Source organism: Rhipicephalus sanguineus, chromosome 4 (genome assembly GCF_013339695.2).
Source record: "Rhipicephalus sanguineus isolate Rsan-2018 chromosome 4, BIME_Rsan_1.4, whole genome shotgun sequence".
Classification (NCBI taxonomy): Eukaryota; Metazoa; Arthropoda; class Arachnida; order Ixodida; family Ixodidae; genus Rhipicephalus; species Rhipicephalus sanguineus.
In genome coordinates this window covers 178,810,199-178,832,540 of record NC_051179.1, presented here as the reverse complement: position 1 = coordinate 178,832,540, position 22,342 = coordinate 178,810,199, and the positions used below count along the sequence as shown (strand labels likewise).

At 44.9% G+C, this 22,342-nt stretch overlaps 1 protein-coding gene across 1 annotated transcript in view; it reads right to left on the bottom strand.

Moving 5' to 3' along the window:
* The window catches only part of LOC119391883 (zinc finger protein 791), a 137,017-nt gene that overhangs the window by 74,462 nt on the left and 40,213 nt on the right, over window positions 1–22,342 (bottom strand). Inside the window, exons 9-12 of the mRNA XM_037659534.2 lie at window positions 19,873–19,912; window positions 13,156–13,181; window positions 5,129–5,156; window positions 4,042–4,102 (exon numbers count right to left, since the gene is read on the bottom strand). Of these exons, the coding sequence (XP_037515462.1) occupies window positions 4,042–4,102; window positions 5,129–5,156; window positions 13,156–13,181; window positions 19,873–19,912 (155 nt within the window). The remainder of the gene's footprint in view (window positions 1–4,041; window positions 4,103–5,128; window positions 5,157–13,155; window positions 13,182–19,872; window positions 19,913–22,342) is intronic.

The following is a 22,342-nucleotide window of genomic DNA, read 5'->3' as shown; positions in this document are numbered from 1 at the left end:
TAAGGGGACACTAAAGGCAAATAACAATTTATGTCAGAGTGAAAGCCCAATGTATGACAACTTCTAAAACGGCAATATTATCAACAGCAGTGCCCTACTTACCGAGAAATTAAGCAAAATGTATCACGTGATGAGCGCCACGGGTGGGACATTTTCGAAGTGATCCCGATGACGTATGGAAGTCGGCCTACAATAAATCACTAGTAATCAAACTAGCAGCAGTAAAAAAAGAACCTTCCGAGCATCAAAAGACGTAATAAAATGCTGTTTGTTTGTTTTCGCTTGATTCATGGAAAAAAGAACCTCCGTGGCGTTGCCATATGGGGAACGGCGTGCGTGGTTCAAAGGTTCCGTTTTCGCCGAACTGCGCTCGCCCGGCGCCCTGCTTCGCTCACGCGGTCGCGTCTCAGTGGTAGTTTCGGGATCGCGTACTGCCGCGTGTGTTTTGCACGCTCGTGAAAGTCGCTCTGACCGAAAGTTCGACAAAATGCCGCATGCATGTGATATTGCCGGATGCCCAAATGGTGCACAACGCCAGTGCTGCAGCAAGGAAACCAGTGTGTCTTCACTGGGTGCCGTGGAATGAACCCTTACGCTCGATGTGGCTTAGTGTCATGCCATTGCGCCAGTGTGCTGAACAGTCAAAACCTCTGCGTGTGTGCTCGCTGCGGGACTGCGGGACTGCGGCAAGCTTCGAGGGCTTCGATGGCCGTTGTTGCTACTGTGGGTCCCGCTACTTCCGCTCTGCTGCTACTAGTGTTGGCGGCCACGCAGTAAAAGCGGGCAACGTTGGGCATGGCAGCAGTGACGTATGAAAGTCGTATTTTCACGCGGGAGATTTGAAGCGCGCTAACGCGATGTGGACCACTAAAAACGTGATTTTATTTCAATATAAGCACTTCCTTGGCATAAAATAGCACTACGAGGTTTCTGGACCGCTATTTCAACAATCAACGTCGACTTAATATTTGCCTTTAGTGTCCCTTTAAAGTCGGACCACGTCGCAAAATCTGATGTGTGGTTGTTGTACCACAGGCCTGCAACACCCGCGACGTAGAGCACCAGGTTGGTCAATTTTCCTGCCTTGTCCCATTTATTGGGGACACTCACGTGCTCATAAATCGCGAGCCAGTCCTTCAAGTCGGTACCATCAGTGCCAGTGAATACAGGGGGTTTGTGGATACGACGGACACCGGGACATGAGGTTGGTGCAGGTGGAGGCGTTTTCTGGGCAGCGGTCTTGAGGCATGGTGGCTGGCAGGGTACGGGATCGAAGTGCCAGGGGCATCAAATGAGGACCAATGTTGTTGTGAGGACACAGCACTCTCCACACCAATTTGTTAAGCCGTTTAATTGATGGCACTCAGTGACAATACGCAATGGCAACAGTCAAGTCAAAGCATGAACTCTCAGCGCGAGCGGCGCTCTTTCAGGAGGAGCCGAAGAGGACGACCCACTGGAAGGCGTTGGAGAGCGCAACCCAGTACTCTCAGTTCCACGGCTTCACTACAATACATTCAAATTTATTGCGATACGATACAAGATACTTGGGCCACAAGTATTTGAGATACAGATACAAAATACTACCGCAATTATTGTATTCGATACGATGCTTTCCAAATGTATCTTAAAATACATTCGATACATTCGCAAATTATTATAGATCTATATAATATAGCAGTAAACGTGTATGCAGAGAAATATTTGCTTGAAAATGTCTTAACTGCGACCAACCTTGTTTCGTTTGAATGAAATGTCTCTTACCATCTGAAAGGTTTTGTCTTTCTTGGTGAAAGCATATCTGCTTCATTCTGAATCACCTTATTGGGGTTGCTTTAGCTGCTTAACATGAGATCTCTTAATAGGCTGCACTGTCAGCGGTCTATGCTTGTTGCTTTTGCAATTGATGGATGTCGCTGCTTTACTTACCGACCAGCTAGCAGGTTGCGATCTAATTACAAGAACTTCAATAAGAAGCCTCTGAACAATGGCCCACATACCGATGTGGAGTTCTGCCTTGTCCGTAAATGTGCTACTGTTTACGCAATACTGGATCACAGGGAAGGCGTGCAGCAGCCACAACACTGGTAGCGCCATCTTTTGTGATGCATCGTGTATATGTAGACGACGTAAACTTGCAATGATTTTTCATATTATACTAATCTGCTAGCGTAAAGAGTTCGTTAGCGTGCAATCCTTTAACAATTTTTCCCATACGAGACATGTGCAGCCCATAAATGTCTCGGACGTAGTGAACAGTTCAATAGAGCTTCGCAGGCAGCCGCCGTTATTCACACTGCTGCCAGTTAGAGTTCCGATTACCTGGTGATAACAGTAAAAATTAAATGGGGAGGCCTAAAAAAAGAAAGCACACATGTAAAAGAAAGCACACATGTATCGAACAATCACAGTGAATCAGCACAGAAACATGGTACAGGCAGCATCTTTAATAGCTATCAAAACTAAGCATCGAGTATAGTGAACTCATCTGTTAATGTAACGCAATAGAAAATTCAGTAGCAATAGAAAATAGCCTGAAATGGCTTGTTGGGACACTCACAAAAAAAAACTGGAGGATTTGGTACAATAATGTTCTGTTGAAACCCCTTCGTAATATATTTATTATGGCTCCTAATAATTTCCGTTATTATAATGCAAACTAAGAAGTAATCTAATGATTACGAAGTAGTAATCAAAATTTTTATTATACGCAAGGTACGCCCAGATTACACCTTCGTCCTCAACATCGCCTTGACATAACAGTAAACTCAAATGGAACGAAAGTACATAAACAGTAGTAGAAATTACGCAGACAGTTAAGAGTAAGAATAAATCATGCAGCTTATTTTGGCAGCACGTCGCAAAATACACATTGCAGTCAACAGACCAGGAAAAACAATACAGAGACCTAGGTAATGTATGGGGTGCAAAAGAAGAACAGGTAAGCACTTATTTTGCTAACGCTCAAATTGTGACTTTAAGAACTCTTTCAATCAAGATAGCAGGAAGAAAAACATCTTCTGTTCGGTAAATGATTGTTCTATTAGACCTAGCATCGCTACCGGTGGTGCTATAGTTGTTAAAATCTCGTTTGCATATAAGTCAGTCTTACAGCATGTAAGTCAAACTTACATCCACGATATTCTTCAAATCACTGGCATGTGAAAGCCACAAGACGCAAAGCACCCCATTCTTTCATTCTTCAGACTTCTTAACGACGCACCACGCAAGAGAAACTTTGATAACCACCCTACAGCGGCATCAGAGCTTGTGCGATAGACGCCCTATGCATTGGAGTACGCAGCACAGTGGCTAAGAGCAAGTCTCATGGCAAAAAAGCTAAAAAGCAAAAAAAAAAGAGAGAAAAGAAAAGACCAGCTAGGCATAAACTTGCGCACTTGTATTTTCCGAGACGGCGCCAGCGCCACCACGTAACTCTGCTCCACCAACAGGGATGCGCCGACCTCATCGCCTGCCCTAGCTGGAGGACTTTGGTGGAAAGATTAAATAATGTCATCGTCTTTAGTTTTATTCAGGTGGCTTATTGATGCGTTATCATCTTAAAAAGCGGAGTTCAGCGAATGTTTATTGCTTCACACGGTGGTGTTGAATTGATGTATCTGGTATCTTAAGATACACGATACATTCTTTAATGTACTGGAAATACAGATAATCATCTAGCGAGACGTATCACGATACAGATACAAAATACTCATAGTGTATTTAAGATGGTATCTAAGATACATGTATCTTCAATACTGCCCAGTACTGGTTTGAGCACAAACAAAGCAGAGGGCATGAAATCTTTTTTTTTTTTTATAGTTTCCTAGATATAAACACATGTATGTTGGAATTTACTAGCATATAAGTATCAAGGTAACTATAGCTGATGCTTGAATGTGTCGTCTGCTTCTCATCAAAAAGCAGCATTTTTTTCCATAATCAAAGTATGCACTAACACGCTCAAATTATCATTATGTGAGCACTGTGCTATGCCACGCAAATTGCACATAAACATACAAGAAAACATGAGCAACTTACGCTGAATCAGCTGAGAAGTTGCACACCATGCATTCCGGTGTGGAAGGGCTAGGAGCTGTTTCTGGAAACAAGCAGCAGACGAGCAAATATGTTCTGTGGAAATCAGCGAGGCACATTTAGTTTCGTGAAAGGAAATATCGTCATGCATGCAAGAGCAGCATGAAGGTGATGCAACAAAACGTTCTCTACGAGAAAATCGTGCAGGTTCATGCTCACAGAATACTGGAATAACACATCTTGAGCTAGTTGGTCGATCATAACGAGGCAAAAACAGCGTACACTTGACGAGAATGGACAGAGGAAGCATAGGGCACAGCGCCTGTGCCCTGTGTTCCCTCTGTCTGTCCTCGTCAAGTGTGCGCTGTTTTTGCCCATAGAACACCATGTATTTCGAACTTCAATATAACGAAGCATATCTATTCTTGATCTTAATACAACAAAGCTTTCTTACACAATCTTGGCTGTTTATGTACTGTTTTCTCAAGAGGCACAAATTCCCTTGCACAAGTGGTTGCTCTGTCTGTTATGCATATGTGACCCTTGTGAAAATTATCGAGTGTTTCAAGTCTAAACTTTCAGTCCATTGTGCTGTTTATGCAATATTTTGTGCCTGTGCTAGTTGGCTAATATTGAATTCATGCACTGCAGTGAAATAAATGCATGCTATGCCACAAGCACTGGTCAGTACGCTGCAGAAAAGGTTATTACTGCATTCATTCATTGTGCGCCCAGTTTAAGTTCTGGCAAACTGATTACACAAAGTTAAAATAAGTATCACCCAAAAAACAGTTACCAGAAGCTTGGAAGTCACAAACAATTTGTTATTTCTTTCATTGTTATAATCCCTGTTAAAATGTTTTATTACACCTTGTACAGCTCAACACGGATTCTTGACAAGTACAACATAATGTATCTTTGCTTGGAAACCGGTCAACTCAGGAAAATCAAAAATAAGGCAGTCGATTGCTGTCTTAATCTTTTGTTGTTGTGTGTCTGTGTTGTTAATGGCTTTACGAGATGGATAACAGGGGGCACAAAGAAAACAACAAAACAAAAAAAAACAAAAGTGAGAAAATGCAAGACATACCGGCAATTGGACTGTCTGCACGTGAACCCTACAGCAAAAAAGGCAAGGAAAAAGAAAGATGATTTGCACCAGGGCACCCAAGTGCGAATCAGTTCAGTGAAAACCATTCAGGCTGGCACAACACAGCCTTAAACCTGATTTAACTAAAGTTCCGCTTCAACTTAGCAAAAAAAGAAAATAATGTTTCGAATAGTTTAAAATGGTTTACGTTTATTTGCATAGGCAAGAATAATTAGATAAACGCAGCATAAACTGATTTTGTAGAAAAACACGACAGCATTTGTGAGCTGCACGAAAAGGCTGTCAAAAAATGTACATGCTCTTCTTCAAGTTGAAAGTGCAATTACAAAGCAAAAATATCCCATTATGGAAGCATACCTCAGAAAAATGCATAAAAAGCAGCAAGTGATTTAAATCACAGCTGCTTTAGTTTACATACTGTCAAGACTGACAAGGTCAAGAAAAGAAGATGAAGAATGTATGTGGCAGAGATAATTTCAAGGCTGGAGTGAAAAGAGAAAAAGGAAGACAAGAAAAAGAGCGCGCGGGGGTCACCAGATTGGAACAAGGGGGCGCGCGCAGTGGAGAATGTGAGAGCCGGGACACAGCGTTCGAGAGGCGGACAGCTGTGGAGCTTCTGGCTGGGTCTCGCCCCAGTCTCCTGCCCGAGCACCGGCCTTGGCGAGAAGCTCACGGAACTACCGCTGACTCTGGGCTGCAGTTTCCCGCCCGAGCACCGGCCTCGGCGAGCAACTCAAGGAACTACCGACGACCCTGGGCTGCAGTGTATCCCGCCCGAGCAGCGGCCTCGGCAAGCAACTCCCGGTACTACCGCTGCAGTGGTTCCTTCAACATTTACGCCACTGTTGAGCATGGATACGGCGTGTCGTCATTCAGCTTGAGAGGGACTCGCAATGGACCGGAGGTCACGCCAGAACCGTAAGCGCGAGAACTAGTGAAACGCAAACGGTAGCGGACGTCGAAATGCGTGACATTAAGACATTTCCTTTTCTTTGTTTCTCCAAGTGTGCGCGTTTTTGTTGTTGTTCTCTCTTGCTATTTTTCTGGGAATGAAGTGGGAGTTTGTGTTTGAAACCATCGGCCTCTGTGATTCATTTCGCACAGCCCGACGAGCGAACCAGGCACCAGCATACGTGTGACACATACCGATGCAATCTAAATAAATCACGAAGCTAGGCACCACTTCAGGCTTTCCCCGCTATCACACACACAAAAAAACTAAGGCAGCTTTGCACCAGTGGTGCCAAGCCTGAAGGAAGTGCGGCCTGCCTCATTTCTGTTTATTCCTCTCTTTCTTCCTCTCATCTTTTCAATCTATTTTCTGTCTATCTTTGTTTCTCTCTCTACTTCTCGCTTCCTCTTTCTTTCTGTCTCATTCTCTCTCTCTCTTTTTTGTGTCTGTTTCTTTCCATGTCTCTCTTTCTTCCCTTTCTTTCACTCTATTTCTCTCTCTCTGAACTCGTTCTCTCGCCCATTAGAGTTATTGCATCTCACGCTGGACAAATCGGTGCACGTGACCTGGGAGCGAAGCAGAAGGTGAAGAGGAGAGTGTGTGCCAGTTCATGATGATGATAATTTTCTGTCGGCTCTGCACAGCATAAGGAAAAGTTTAACAGCTCCGCTGTAAAGTACTAAATAAAAGCGTTCTGTATGAATAAAACCAGGTGAATGTTAGCGACAACTTAAGAACCATCCAATACTTTTCTCTGTGCTAGTGTTGAAAGTTAATTTGCAGTAATTGAATAGTTGAAGAATAATTCGTTATACTTGCATCAGATACAATATTTTGTCACATGTCATTTTGCTTGTCCCTGTGAAGGAAACAAGACGCAGGGACACGACAGTGTTCTTCAATCATATGAATTGTGAAAATCCCGACGGGCTCCACGTTATCAGAATCCGAACACATCATTGGTCAAAATTGCCGAGGTCTGCTGATTGTTGTGTCACCCCTTGGTATTCTTGCATAAATAATTGACCCCAGTCAATTCCTTTTCTTTTCTCTCCAGATGAGTTTCAAACAACAACGGCTGCCAATAGTACAAGAAAAAGCAGAGTAAAGAGAAATGCTAGTGGGAGGCCAAATCTGGCAATGCCCCACAAACAATGGCGTTGGTGTATAGTAGTAACAACCACAACACAGTATTGGCGACACCCTCTTTGCAAATGCACACCACAAAGGCCTCCAATGTAAGTTGCTGCCAAGAGGTGCAACCTACGAGAACAAAAACACGCTGAAGGTTGCATACTGGACAATGAAGTGTTGAAACAGCCCAAGCAAGAGGGTGTGCGCTTATAATCTGCTTGATGAGGACTTGTGCGAGGGTGTTCTCCAAGAAGCGGAGTGTGCCACAATGTTTTAACTAAGCTTGAACAGGTGATTTTTTCTTGCACCTTTGTTGCATATGTAAAAGTTTCATGGACATCTTGCGGACTAACTACAGTCAAATATCTAATATGAAGAAGGTCAGAAAACAGTTCAATATACAGTAAAAGCTCATTAATTCGGATATCACGGGATCGGAAAAAATGTCCAAATAACCGAATGCTCAATTATTGAAAGTATCAAAAAAAAAACAATAAACAAGTGTCTATTACATCAATGCACTTCCATTGTCTTGATGAATACGCAAATCCAGTACTTATTTTACATAAGAGCGTTGTAAAAACTGCAATTTTTGTCATTCTCAACTTCGTTCACAATGTGACAACAACTCAACACCCCCTTAAGAACACCTTAAGCCGAAACGTCCTCTGAACCCATCCCTTGTTACGTACCGCCACCACCAGCACCACCGCGCACACGTGAAAATGACTTTTTCGCCGGAGAAATGGCCGGCAACTGATCGTTCGTCCATCACAATGCAGCAAGCGAGTTTTATGCCAGCATGCGGACCATGGCTGAAGCTCTTCATCTTCAACAGCTTCTACTATTTTTTAGTTTTGTGACATTGCGCGCTAATTGGCCGAAGTCAAAACTGAGTGCCGCATCCGCTGTGGACAACACCATGGTCGCCATAGGTCGGCAAACTCACTCATGAGCCGACTCATACAGACGCACTCAGACTCGGATCGGGCTGCTAGTCTGAGTGAGTCTGGGTTAATAATAATTTGGTGTGTGTGAGCCCGAATGAATCTGGTTGAGGAAAAGTTTAGTGAGTCTGAGTCCGGGTGAGTCCGATTGAGGAAAATATTGGTGAGTCTGAGTCTGAGTGAGCCCTAAGAGCAAAATATATGTCTTGAGTGAGCCTGAGTGAGCTCCACCTATGATTGCAGACCTATGGTCATGCCCACTTATCTTCAAAATTACTATAATCCTTATATTGCCTTATGTTTAAACTAGTCTATTCATACGTATCTCCATGCACAAGCGTTCATGCGCCACCTCGATATTTATTGAACAGAGCAGTGTGATAGGGGGGAGGGGGGGGCATGACATTCCCCCGCAAGCTCTTTCACAGGAAGTTCTTAACAAAAATATCTCGTGGGAGTCGCATATTTCATAAAAAATGTCCTTACTGGATTGAAACCACTGACAACTTGTATTTGAAGGTACATGATCCAATGGCATATCGTTACGTGCCGATTATGTGAAATATTGGTGTTAAAGAGCATTGATGCCATGATCGACAACGCTAACTTTACGCTAACGGACTCATGAGTGGATTCACTCCGACGCACTCAGACTCAGATCAAGCCGTGAGTCTGAGTGAGCCCGGCTGAGTAACGTGTTGATGAGTTTGAGTCTGAGTGAGTTTAGTTGAGAAAAATTTGAGTGAGTGTGAGTCCGGGTGAGTCTGGTTGAGGAAAATTTTGGTGAGTCTGAGTCCGAGTGAGCTCCTAGGGCAAAATATATTTCTTAAAGGGACACTAAAGGCAAATATTAAGTCGACGTTGATTGTTGAAATAGCGGTCCAGAAACCTCGTAGTGCTGCTTTTGTGCCAAGGAAGTGCTTATTTTGAAATAAAATCACGTTTTTAGTGGTCCGCATCGCGTTAGCGCGCTTCAAATCTCCCGCCTGAAAATACGACTCTCATACGTCACTGCTGCCGTGCCCAACGTTGCCCGCTTTTACTGCGCGGCCGCCGACACTAGTAGCAGTCGAGCGAAAGTAGCGGGACCCACAGTAGCAACAACGGCGCTGCGGCAAAGACTTGCTCGGATGGGCACATTCAAAGCCGTCACCAAGTTGCGGTTGGTCTCGTAATCCTCAGTACGAAAGTGCAGCGAGCACACACGCAGAGGTTTTGGTTTAGCACACTGGCGCAATGGCATGACACTAAGCCACTTCGAGCGTAAGGGTTCATTCCGCGGCACCCAGTGAAAAGACACACCGGTTTCCTTGCTGCAGCACTGGCGTTGTGCACCATTCGGGCATCCGGCAATATCACACGCATGCGGCATTTTGTCGGACTTTCTGTCAGAGCGACTTTCACGAGCGCGCAAAACACGCACGGCAGTACGCGATCCCGAAACTACCACTGAGACGGGCGAGGCACAGTTCGGCGAAAACGGAAGTTTGAACCATGCGCGCAGTTCCCCATGGCAACGCCACGGAGGTTTTGTTTTCCATGAATCAAGCGGAAACAAACAGACAGCATTTTATTACGTCTTCTGTTGCTCGGAATGTTCTTTTTTTACTGCTGCTAGTTTGATTACTAGTGATTTATTGTAGGCCGACTTCCCTACGTCATCGGGATCACTTCGAAAATGTCCCACTCGTGGCGCTCATCATGTGATACATTTAGCTTAATTTCTCGGTAAGTAGGGCACTGCTGTTGATAATATTGCCGTTTTAGAAGTTGTCATACATTGGGCTTTCACTCTGACATAAATTGTTATTTGCCTTTAGTGTCCCTTTAAGTGAGTCTGAGTGAGCTCCAATTTTTCTGCTGACTTATGGTGGTCGCTGAAGACACAATCATAGCATACACGCAGTTCTGAAGGCACACACATGGCCTACATCCAGAGTCAAAACGAAGCTGTTGCACACCGCATCTGCTGCTGAATAAACATGGCTCACTAATGCACAATCATGGATGGTGAGTACATACTTCTGGAGGCACGCAGCGAAAACGAAACTACTGCTTGTTGCAGCTTTGACCCCAGTCACTTTCGACGCGATCATAGATAGCTGTCACGCAGTTCGTGTGCGCTGAGTAAAATCGAAAACAAAGCAAGTTTGCCGCAGCCGCTGAAGCCTTGGTCATCAATAACACGACTGCGGATGGTGACCACGCATTTTTGAAGGCCCACGGCTGTTTTGGTTGCTTGCGAACGTCATTTTCGCCTTTTTGTGTCACACACTTGTGGCGCTTCGTGCTTGGCACGCTCCAATGATTGTCCGAATTAACCAGGTTACGGCCAAACATGACCGAATTAACGAGAATTTGAGGTCATCAGCTTGCCGGAACCAGAGAACACGTACGAATGATCCGTTTTTCCGAATTAACGGGGGTCGAATCAATGAGCTTTTACTGTATTGGTTATTTGACTAACAACATAAGCCGCAGGTAGTGCACTTCACTGCACGAACACAGCTATTTCAATTATCAATATGCTTCATTGCACTGCACTACAGTATAGCAGTGAAGCTTACTAAAGCAAATCCATCACTATGATTGCCTTGGCCACCTTAGTTGTCAAATGACGAGGCCCGGGGTTGGGTGGAGACGAAACAGGTTGGCGCCCTCTTACGGATGGCCTTCAAGACTGCTCTCTACCTGCCAATGTACATCAACTAAGAAATTGCTGGCACTGGGGTTACAAAACAGCCTCAACAAACTCACAGAGGGCCTTCATGTCTCACAACAACAGACTTGAGCACACTCGCATGGACCGGCAGGCCCTACAAACGTTGGGATACCTTGCCCCCAAAACAGGAACCCAAGAAACCTGTGAGACACCTCGTCACGGCCAGGATCCCACGCAACGTGGACTCCAATCTACACTGCGGCAGGAGGAGAGCGAGGGCCCAGTAAATACAGAAAATATAGATTCAAAAACGTGGGCCCGTTTTACGAACACTGCCGTGTATGTGATCAAGATGTAGGCATTGGTCTGCGACCGCCAAGGACATGTTACTTCCGATGCATCAGCCCTCCCCTGCACAATCGCAAAAACCGAAGAGCTGGCCATTGCGTTAGCCCTTCACAAAAGCCAGCATGTAAACTAGCCACTGGCAATCTTCACGGATTCCAAGCAAGCCTGCCACAACTTCCTACAGGAAAGAATTGGAGCACCTGCGGCACAAGTCCTAGCCCAAATACTTGAAGACACCGAGGGCATCTACATCCAAACCATCATCTGGATACTGAGCTACATTGCCATCATGGGTAACCTGCACACCGACAGAGCAGATCAAGGCTTCCTACACAACCGAGCACTTCTAAAGCCCAAGCTCAAGCACAGGACCCATACCCAGCCATCCTCCAGTATTCAGCAACCCTGAATTATGACAGATGCCACTGCCTGGCGTAGGCTCCAGACAGGCACCAATAAAAACATATTAGATCACATGCACCCAGTGCCTGCAGGGACAAATGCTTGTGGTGCAGGGCCACACCAACCCTGTACCACATTACGTGGGAGTGCACACATAAAATGAAACACCACTATGTAAACACCATGAAGGAGCCATGGGAGGCACTCCTGTCCAGCTCAGGCTGATCTAGAGGGCGGAGAGGATGACTAAGGGCTCAAACCGTCATCGATACCCCCTTCGAGGGCCGTAGTTCGTCATCATTACGCAATGCAAATGAGACCACTGCAGCACAAGCCATCCACATCTTATGAACCATCTTGAATGAAAAAAGAGCACGAAGAAAATGACGAGTAAAGAACAACAAACACGGGCCCCGACTCGCAATTAATACGTTATTGCTGAAGAAACAGAATAAGTAGAGAACCAGAAAGAAACGATTGCAGAAAAGCCACCTTACATGTACAAGGGAGAAGAGAACATAAAAGTGGCTAACAGCTACAAAACATGCGGCGACTAATCATTGACGAATCTGCAAACACTCTTGCAAGTATAATACCTCCGCCTGTGACAAGGCTATCGAAGGTTGACCTGCCCCCTCCTTCCACCAACATGTAGAAAGCTTCCATTATTTCTCTCACTTTTCGGGCAGAGTGCCAACGCAATATCTGTGTCCTGTCAAACGCAGGCTTGCAGCCGCTTGTGCGGCAGTGAACTGCCAAATGAAAACTGATCCCGTTTTTTATTGGTCCCATCATTTGGCGGTACACTGAACTTTAAATAGTGCATCTGACTAAGTTGTCACAGAGCCTATCACCATGCGCCACATGCTTCGTGGCGCATGGACTCCAATCTACACTGCGGCAGGAGGAGAGCGAGGGCCCAGTAAATACAGAAAATATAGATTCAAAAACGAGGGCCCGTTTTACGAACACTGCCGTGTATGTGATCAAGATGTAGGCATTGGTCTGCGACCGCCAAGGACATGTTACTTCCGATGCATCAGCCCTCCCCTGCACAATCGCAAAAGCCGAAGAGCTGGCCATTGCGTTAGCCCTTCACAAAAGCCAGCATGTAAACTAGCCACTGGCAATCTTCACGGATTCCAAGCAAGCCTGCCACAACTTCCTACAGGAAAGAATTGGAGCACCTGCGGCACAAGTCCTAGCCCAAATACTTGAAGACACCGAGGGCATCTACATCCAAACCATCATCTGGATGGTTCACTGCTATACTGTAGTGCAGTGCAATGAAGCATATTGTGAAATTTTTTTAACCATCACAAATGCGCACACAGCATTGACAAACAACTTTAGAAACAGGTTTATTCGTGTGCCGGTGGCAAAGATCTTCCGATACTAAGTATCTTATTTCTCCAAGTTAGAGCTTATGCTGTTTTATTGAAATTGCAAAAAAAAAAAGTATATATGGCATGTTTGAAAAGCTTAACTCATTTATTAAATGTGAGATTGGTGATAAAATATTCCACTGTAGAAGCTGACATTATGCGGAAGCATGACTCACCAGCACAGCTGGGAGCTCTGGAATATCTGCAAATGCAAAAAAATCTCGATTAACAGAGCATAACAATCACAACTTCAAACTAGGAATTGTGTCATTACTGGTGACATTCGGGCTCTGGTATATCCCCTTCCGGGGATTTGCCAATTAGGAACACCAACGGAACACCATCATTTATGGGACCCTCATTCCATCCAAAACCTTGCCCAAGGGATTGGAGTTGCCAATAAAGCTTTGGCAGCTCCAATTGCAAGCTGCATTAGTATGTTCTGGACACATTTTGGCATCGGGGGAAGGAGGTGTGCCTATGGGCACTGCAGCTTTGCTAAGCATGCTTCGTCCCCTTAAGATTGCAACAAATAAGTTGTGCAGCTGAGGTAATTCTGTGAAACAATAAAAGACTTTTACACAGAAGTTAAATATATCAGAAAAAAATCGAGTATAACTTTTCATAACACAGCAGCGAGTTACGTGTGTTTCCACGTGAAAGCTCATGCATCCAAAGCCTGCTTGAAGATCCACATTTCTGACTACACTTAAACCTCAATATAACGAACGTGGATATAACGAATTATCGGTTATAACGAAGTAAATGGAGCATAGAACGAATTTTCGGATATAACGAAGTTATTTTCGTGGCAAATGTGACTTTGTTATAATGAGGTTTGAGTGTATACCTCATAGCAGATTCAAGTCCCTTCATCATTACTTGCCACACTACTTTTCAGCTATGACCATGACCCAGTTTGTTTGAATAGGTGTTTTGCCACAGTTGACTTCCTAGGTTTACTGCACATGAAACAACACACACAGTGAAAACAATCTGACATCGAAATAACACTGCAATTTACATGCTCAATTTTTAATGCGACTAAGGCATTCGCCAGATGTCCACTACTGGATATATCCAAGCAAGGTCATCCCAGAAACATTGCATCCGAATTTATGACCAGTTATAAATATTTATCCTCCTCAAGGCTTTGCATTTCATTTTTCTCCTTATGAAACCATGTTTTCCGATACATATTTAATTTACAAGCCAGTAGTTATATCAGCAGCTCGTGTGTACATATATTGTGCCTTGCATCTTTTCTGACGTGGTTGACTTACCCATAACAGCTTCTATAGCTGGCTGAGTAATGCCATTGTCAAAGCATGGCCTCCGAGATAACGGGCGCGCGGCGGGTTTCTTTCCGGCCGTCCCAATCGCCGCGCTCCCCAGCAAATAAAACGAACGTCGCGTCGCGCGCCCGGCTACCGCGGGATGGCGCACTCACTTGGAATTCCTGCGGCAGCGGAGACCGCGGCAGAAAGCAGAGCGCGCGGGATTGCAGCGTGCGTATGTTTTTTTTTTTCTGCGTACGAGCAAGCATTGCCGCCAGGATGTTCTGGATGCACTGAAGGCAAGTATTTTTTTCTGTTACTGCATTTATTTTGGTCCAATTTACGGAGAAAACCACGGCAACTGCTGAATTTTCCTGATATAAATTATTGTAAGGAGGTATCAATTCGTCTGTGGTAGTGTTACCTTTTTTTTCATTACAGTCCGTTTTGTCTCGGCGCGAAATACCTTGATTTGAGAAATATACAGGGGCATTGTAGCATTCTTCCTTTCTGGAGACGTGTATGGGTGAAAACTGGGCTAATTTTCGTCGTTGAATCATATTGTCCTCCTATCGTGACACATCGTTTTACTATTTGATCGCGTACGGATATTTATGAGTTGGTCAACCGAAGCACGGTTGCGCTCTAGATGATAAGTAATTTTGCCGGAATATTGTTGAAGGCTTCGATTAGCCGACCTACACTTACTCCACACGTCGTTCACAGTGAAAGTGCCTGAGTTGTTATCGCCTCCTTTTTCATCATCCGGATTTCACTTACATTTTGGTAGCACAATGGCAATATCAGCATCGTGTTCATTTACTGTGCTCTCGACTGCATCCAAATCAATCAATCGATCATAAATGAACAAAACACGCCTGTAACCAGTCCGTGGTCGTCACAGAACCGGCGACTTTCAGTCTAGACCACGGTCTAGACGTATGGCGACCGCCTGCAACCTCCTCCCTGTCTCCTGCGGCGCGACGGGAGGTACATAGTTGGAAAGGGAAACTGGGGAAGCCTCGTGGGCGAGTGCGAGGCATTGTGCGCTATGCGAGCGCGGCTGTCGTGCCAGACTTGATGGCGCCGGCGACATCGCGAGGAGAGAGCATGACGATTGCTGATGCCGAGTTTGGTTGGCTCAGTTAGCGTTCCGCCCCAGCGTGCGCTCGACCTTATTTCTTTGTAACGCGCTCATGCTGCGGCGTTTGCGCGGTTTTTTATCTTGCGTGCTTGTGTCGCTGGCGTTCTGCGTAAAGAAGACTAAATTTTGGCGTGGAAGTGGAAATGAATGTTCGATTCAATAGCAGTGATTTATTAATTGAAGTTGCAGACTACTTACGGCTATATAACTGACACTCTGTCAGTGCTGTCTTTTTTTTTGTTGTTGTTGCAGTTGCTAGAGAAAATGCTGTGAGGTCCTGTGTCTTCTCTTTAATTTCAGGAATATGGCATACTGCTGCGTACCCTTCTGCAAGTCGAATAGCAAAAAAGAAGCTTGGGATGCCTGTAAAGCATTCCGTATAGAAGGAAGTGCCTGCAAGTTGTTAATAAAGGAAATTTAAACAAATTGTCCCTAATGGAAAATTTGAGTGCTGCTGTACGTGTTTTCATTTCGCTATATGTTGTTACACCAAAGGAAAAAATGCACAAAGGAAGCAAGCACCGATACCTGCCTTTTGCGATACTGCTTCCAAACGGACTGCTTCCATCGCAGGCCTTAAATCTAGCTTACAACATTATCAAAATATCTACTGTGGGCTCGGGGCCAGTGGTCGGCCAAAGCCCTCAGAGAACACATAGGCGACAAGAAAAACGCGTTTAATTTACGGAGGCCCGGCAACGACTGATCGGTCTTTAGCGGCAGGGCGAGCGCGAGCCCCGGGCGTCATCACGCCCAGCCTCATGATGGTTCTTTTTTTTTTCTTCTCCTTCGCTAGCGTGCCCATACTATACAGCCCGCAAATTTCGAAGTATAGTAGGTTTCTAGCACATGTGGATCTCTTGCAGAGGCATCGTTTTTCTAAGTGCTCTAATAAAGGCGGCGCAAATCTACAGCAAAAAAAAAAAGCCCATTTGAGAATCGATAGGCCCCGGCATTTACTTAGCCTCTCGTACACCTTGACCAGACATTTCCAAATCAGCGCGAGGTTAATAAAAGCGCAAAACCATTTTTTCCTCGCCACATGCAAGCTGCGCCAACAGCGCGGCAGCGTTTCCGATCCCAAGAAAGAGCGCTGCGGTGCGGAGAAAAGAGCGCGCCACGCCCACCTCGGGAAATACGCTCTCTCCGTGCGATTGGGACGGCCGGAGAAAAACCCGCCGCGCGTCCGCCATCTCGGAGGCCATGGTCAAAGCATCGATATGAAAATATTTAATATCTTAATCGAGCAAAGAAATCACTACACTGCTGCTAGTGGCACTCATCTCCAATTGGTTATGAACAATGTTACATATAACCATTTTGGTACGACGACATCTTCCTTGAGATCTTGTTTTAGTTTTGCTTGTGGTACATTTTATATTAATTCAAACAGATATGGTCGTTGAAAAAAAAGGGGGCACTGTGACCTCTGAGGAGCATAGAGCAATGCACACACACAAGCAGTGCATCGATTCAAAAGAATCTTTCCTCGCTTGCGTACCCTTGTGAGCAGCCTGTACAGTTTTCACAGGTTGAAATAAGACATCACATTTACTATCACGACTGGTATGCGCAACTACTCAAGATAACTGCATCAGCTAATGTTAATGTTGGCTGTGATGTAAGTGTTCGGTTTGAAATTACACGCCAACATGACATGAACGGTGGAAACAAAGGTATGCACAATATTCAGCCCTAAATGGTTGCATTTCAATTCATGAGCACTGTACATGTGCTGTACACTGCTGTTCCCTCAGCACATTTTCGTAGCCTTTTCAGCACCTCCTCTATTTTTTAGATGTACATCAGATAGGCCGCCCCCAAGCCCTCCCCTGTAGCTCTCTCCCATTCACCTCATTTCGAGCTTTTCTAGCAGCCAACGGCACCTATCCCGGCCGTCTGTGTACGTGTGGCGTGTTTTGCCAAGTCAAGGCTCCTTGCTTACGGTGGGCGCTGTGCACGTGGAACACCTACTTCTCTACCTTGGAGTCTTCGATGAACAGCTCTCATCATGTGGCACTGCTGTGTGCCTATGTGTACGTCAAGTGCGAGGAAGAAGGACACTGGTGTTTCCTTCCATGAAATCTATGCTGATCTCAAGGTGCGCCGAGAGTGCATTAAAATGATTTCACGCAAGAATTGGGAGCCTAATTCTTCTAATTATTTGGTTGTCAGCAGTAAGCACTTTGTTGCACCTGATTTCAAAGAAAACTCTAAGATCCATCAGCTAAAGAAGAGAGTTGTGCCCAGTGTGTTCGCGTGCTACCCATTCATACAAACAGCCTGCCCGTAGTAAGGTGCACAGTGACCCAAGGGGCCGCAAACGTGCACCAGAACTGGACGATGACAGCTGCCCCAAGAAAAAACAAAAAATGGTAATTTCGTCCGAGATGGGTGACCCAACACTGATCGACAATGCCGTAGAGCCTGATGACGCCCCTACAGCTGCGTCAACAAGTTTCCTGTTGACGATCGCATGTCAGTGGCTTCTGCTATGCTTCTGCAACAAATTTTTTTTTCACAAAACTAGCTTCGAAACCGACACTAAATTGCATCAAAATCGGGAATGGTGACATGGACCTCGTGTTCGATCTTGTCTAGACACACCCAGCTGCTTTCCGGCGAGTGAGCACAACACTTGGTGTAGGAAACCCGAAAGTCGGTGCAGCGGCGACCTTACGAAGTCGACGATGGGCTGTAGTGGAAGATAGGCTTGTGCGAATAGTAAATTTTAGGTTCGAAGCGAATTCGAAGCGAATAGTGATTTTGGTCGAATAATTTCTAATCGAATTCGAATAGTATATATCGCATATTATAAAGAAAAACGAGCATATTTGTCATGACCCAACCAACCTGCACAACGTTTTTTTAATAATGTAACAAGGCATGTGCAAATGTCATTCTTTTTGGTTCAAAGGAAGTGGAAGCAACTTTGAATAGTAGCAGGATTTGACTTTCGGTAGAATGCAAGTGATAACCTGTAAAATATGTTACATTTTAAAATTTACTACACTTGGAGCGTATAAGCCGGTATAACAAGTTTTTAGACTTAAAAAATGATGAATCAATGTGAGGGTAATATGTTCATTTAACCTTGAAGTGGGGCTTCGCGGCAGTGCGGATTTTCCCTGGAAAGGTGTATTCACGGTATAGCACCCCTCCACTGCAGTGAAACCACCTTTACAAAAGATTACAAACGAAAAGTGCGGTACTTTTCCTGGAAATGTGTATTCACGGTATAGCACCACTCCACTGCAGTAAAACCACCTTTACAGGGGGTTACAAGCGGACAAATATACACCTATTCGTTCATTTCGAATACTTCGAAATATTTAATAATTTAAATTCGAATCGAAGCGAATTCGAATACTGTATTATTCGTTCGAATATTCGAAGTGCTCGAATATTCGCACAAGCCTAGTGGAAGACATGGCATGTGTACTTTCGGTAGACCGTAAACTGCAGGTGCAGACCCATTGGTACACAGCAGGCTATAGTAAAAGTGCTCTTGCGGCAGCAGTACGAACATAAAAAAAAAAGAAACGTTCGTACCGTAGGGCGCGCTACATTAAAATCGCAGAATGCAATAACTGCAGTCAAAGACAAGATGTACATAGCTTTACAAGGCCAAGTCTCATGCAATCCCAAAGTGGCGGTCATAACAGCTGCGTGCAAGGTACAAACACCAGCTTTTCTGCTACTCGAGCTCGCGTTAAAGTTGTACGCTGTTTATGAATTTCGAAAGCTAAAAATAGTAGCATCAGCATCATCGCAACTGCAGTTCGTAAAGCCAGAGTATCACCGCACTTCCGTCCAGAGTAGATGACAGGCCGGCGATAGTGTCAGCTGGCGCCGCGTCGCGGCAAGCGTGCGAAGCTCCCATTGTTTGGCGCACGAACTGACGGGCATATAAAAAATAGAGGAGCTTCAGGTTGTGTGTTACTGTGGTAACGGCATGGTCAGTACGCAGGATAGAACAGGCAACTATGGAGTCCATAATGCCGGTGCTACATAGGTGCTTTGAGCTCTTGCCATTAGCAGCACCAGGTTACCTCAAGGGATGAGCGAAATGGGAACACGTGGCCCCACGAAAATCGAGCTTTGGGCAGGCATCCTCTTTCTTCTTGCGTTTTGAACTTTTGGATAACTTCAGATTGTGTGCTCCCATCGCTGCCATTCTTGCTATACTTATCTGTCCATCCATCAGTTTATGTAACTAGCCAATGAGATGCAGGTTTGAAAATTGTTAGAGGGGCCCTTCAAGGACTAGAATGAAATAAGAATGCCACTCGTGTCTGGTATTTTAATCCGCTATGGATAAGTACTGTACTATGACTGCTCACGCGCAAACTCCAGCCTTATCACAAGGAATCTTCTCGACCGAGCCAATGCTGTCAATAAAACACCAGTAACTTTTGCTACAAGGAAGAGACTGCAAGTAGGACAACAGGGCAGTTGACAAGACCACTCACCTGGCTGCACTTGTAGGTGCTCACCAAAGGCAGGGGGAACCTGAAGGCACAAAGACAGCATCCACAGATGTAACAACATGCATTTCTAAAAGTTACACAATTAAACCTCGATATAACAAAGTTGGTAATTTACATTGTTATATCAAAACTTCATTAAATTGAAATTCGACATTTTATGAATAGTAAAACAACCAAAGGATTCTTTTTCATTCGGAAGGTGCCGAAACAACACTCCAACAATAGGGCAGTATGAAAAGAACTTATTTCAATAACATTTTAAAAAGAATCAGTTCTGTAGAACTGGACATCTGGCAAAGGCCTCTTTGCAGCATTCGTACGTCACGCATAAAATAGAAATAACTGCACACTGTCGTAATAATTGTTAGGCTGCCACTGCGTCTTGTTGTGTGGAAACCCTGGGTGGGGTGCAGCATCAACGTTATCCCATTCTCCGAACCGAACCACTTAGTCCAATGGATGCGCAACACTGAAAACCGTTGCATGCCATGCTCTGGTCTCTTAGCCCCGAGAACAAAAACTGGTGTCGCTGCAGCCACGCCGATGTGACGTCACGGCAAGGACTCACCTGCTCCGCCTCCAAGGATCGCCGTTTTCTGCGCCAGCCGTCTACCCGCTCTTTCGCGATACGGTGGTGATTACTCCTCAATTTTACGATGCAAATCTCCCAAGGCAGAATGTGGAAGTTTTCTTCACTAGTGAGAGTTAACGAAGTCATGAAAGGGTTGGATAATGTAGCTTAAGATGTGCAAGCTCCCATCTGACCAAACAAAACTGAAAAAGGTGACGCAGCACAGCAAGACCATTCGTTGTTTTCACCGCCTATACTCCAAGAAACCGGTGCTAAGAAAAATATTTATGCCAAATGGTTTAACTTCATTACAACAAGGCATAGACTCCAAGGTTAAAACTTATGTCCCGAAGTATTATAAATGAAATGAAGGAGTTTTCAATTCACTAAATACATTGCGGTTTGTCGTGCAAGTTATGTCTGCCTCTGAAAATAATCTAGGTGATTTGACCGAATTGCGCTGCGACACACACGATGGTTTCGGAAATGCTGAGATATTCTCATACTTGGATCATATGTGCCGATTTCGTCTCAACGGTCGTCAGTGATTATATTGTCGTATACCCTGATTTGAGTGAACTGCTGATTCAATCAACCGTCGCGTCAAAAATGTTAATGTTCATTTCAAGCGGGGGCATTGCTCATAGCAATCGCTTGCCAGACAAATGACAGAAATTCAAAATGGGCATTCTGTAGTGTTTCGATGGCGCACTCAAAGATTGGACCCACGTAAACAGTAAACACCCTTCGCCTCAATGTAGTAACGACTGGTCTTACATGTCATGTCCTCATGCAGGTTTATGCTGCTCAGGGGTAATGAAATGAACTTAAAGGAAAATTAATTTACGAGTTGGATTATTAAACCGCATGACGAGCGTGACTGCACCATTGCAACAATGCTGCATGAAGACACAATCTGACAGCAATAAGAAGTTTCCGCAGTTAACCTCAACTTGTTTTTGTAGTGATGTGAAGCACCGGAATAATTGCAAGAAAAACCTGAAACTACACATCGTGATGAGTGAACAAGTACACAAGAAAAACTAAAGCGACAGCTGCGGCGGTATTCTGGGACGAGCGCTTTAGAAATGTTTTGCGAGACTCGATACTGCACGCGTTTTTGTAACTGCGCGCAGGGCTTAGCAGACCGGCAAAAATGCTGTCCGCATATTGCAAACGCATCCAATGCAAATAACACTTGTGGAGGCGAAATCATCATATTTTTTCAAGGAATCACCCGTGAAAAACGCAAGCTAATAATGCCAAAACCATGATGTGATTGTGAGGCATGCGGCAAAATAATTTTGACCACCTTGAGTTCCTTAACGTGCCCCTGTATGGCCACGTATTCATGACTTTCTGCATCCAGAGGTATCTGCTGGTAGGCGTCTTGCAGGTCAAGTTTTGTAAACTTCTGACCTCCCGACATGGCTGCCCACAGCTCTTCAGCACGCTGAACTGGGTAGGTTTCCATGAGCGACACAGCACTGACTGTTTGTTTGAAATCTCCACAAATTCTCATTGTGCCGTTTTTTTTCTGAACAGGCACAATCCGCGCTGCCCACTTCGCTGTCTTCACGGAAATGAGAATGTTCTGACGCTGCAACCTCAGGATCTCCTGCGTTACGAGGCCAACCAACGCAAACAGCAGTGGGGTATGCAGAACTTCAGCACTGCATCTGGAGGCACAGGAACATTGGCAGAAAATCCCTTGAACGTGCCAATGTCTTCTGCAAATACCTCAGGAAAATGAGCAATCAACTCGCGGACATCACTAACTTGGTTAATTTGTTTGAATCCTTCGATACTAATGCCCAAAGCGTGGAACCGTTGCGCCCAAGCAACGTTGGAGCAGTGCCACTCGTGAGATACAATGGAAGG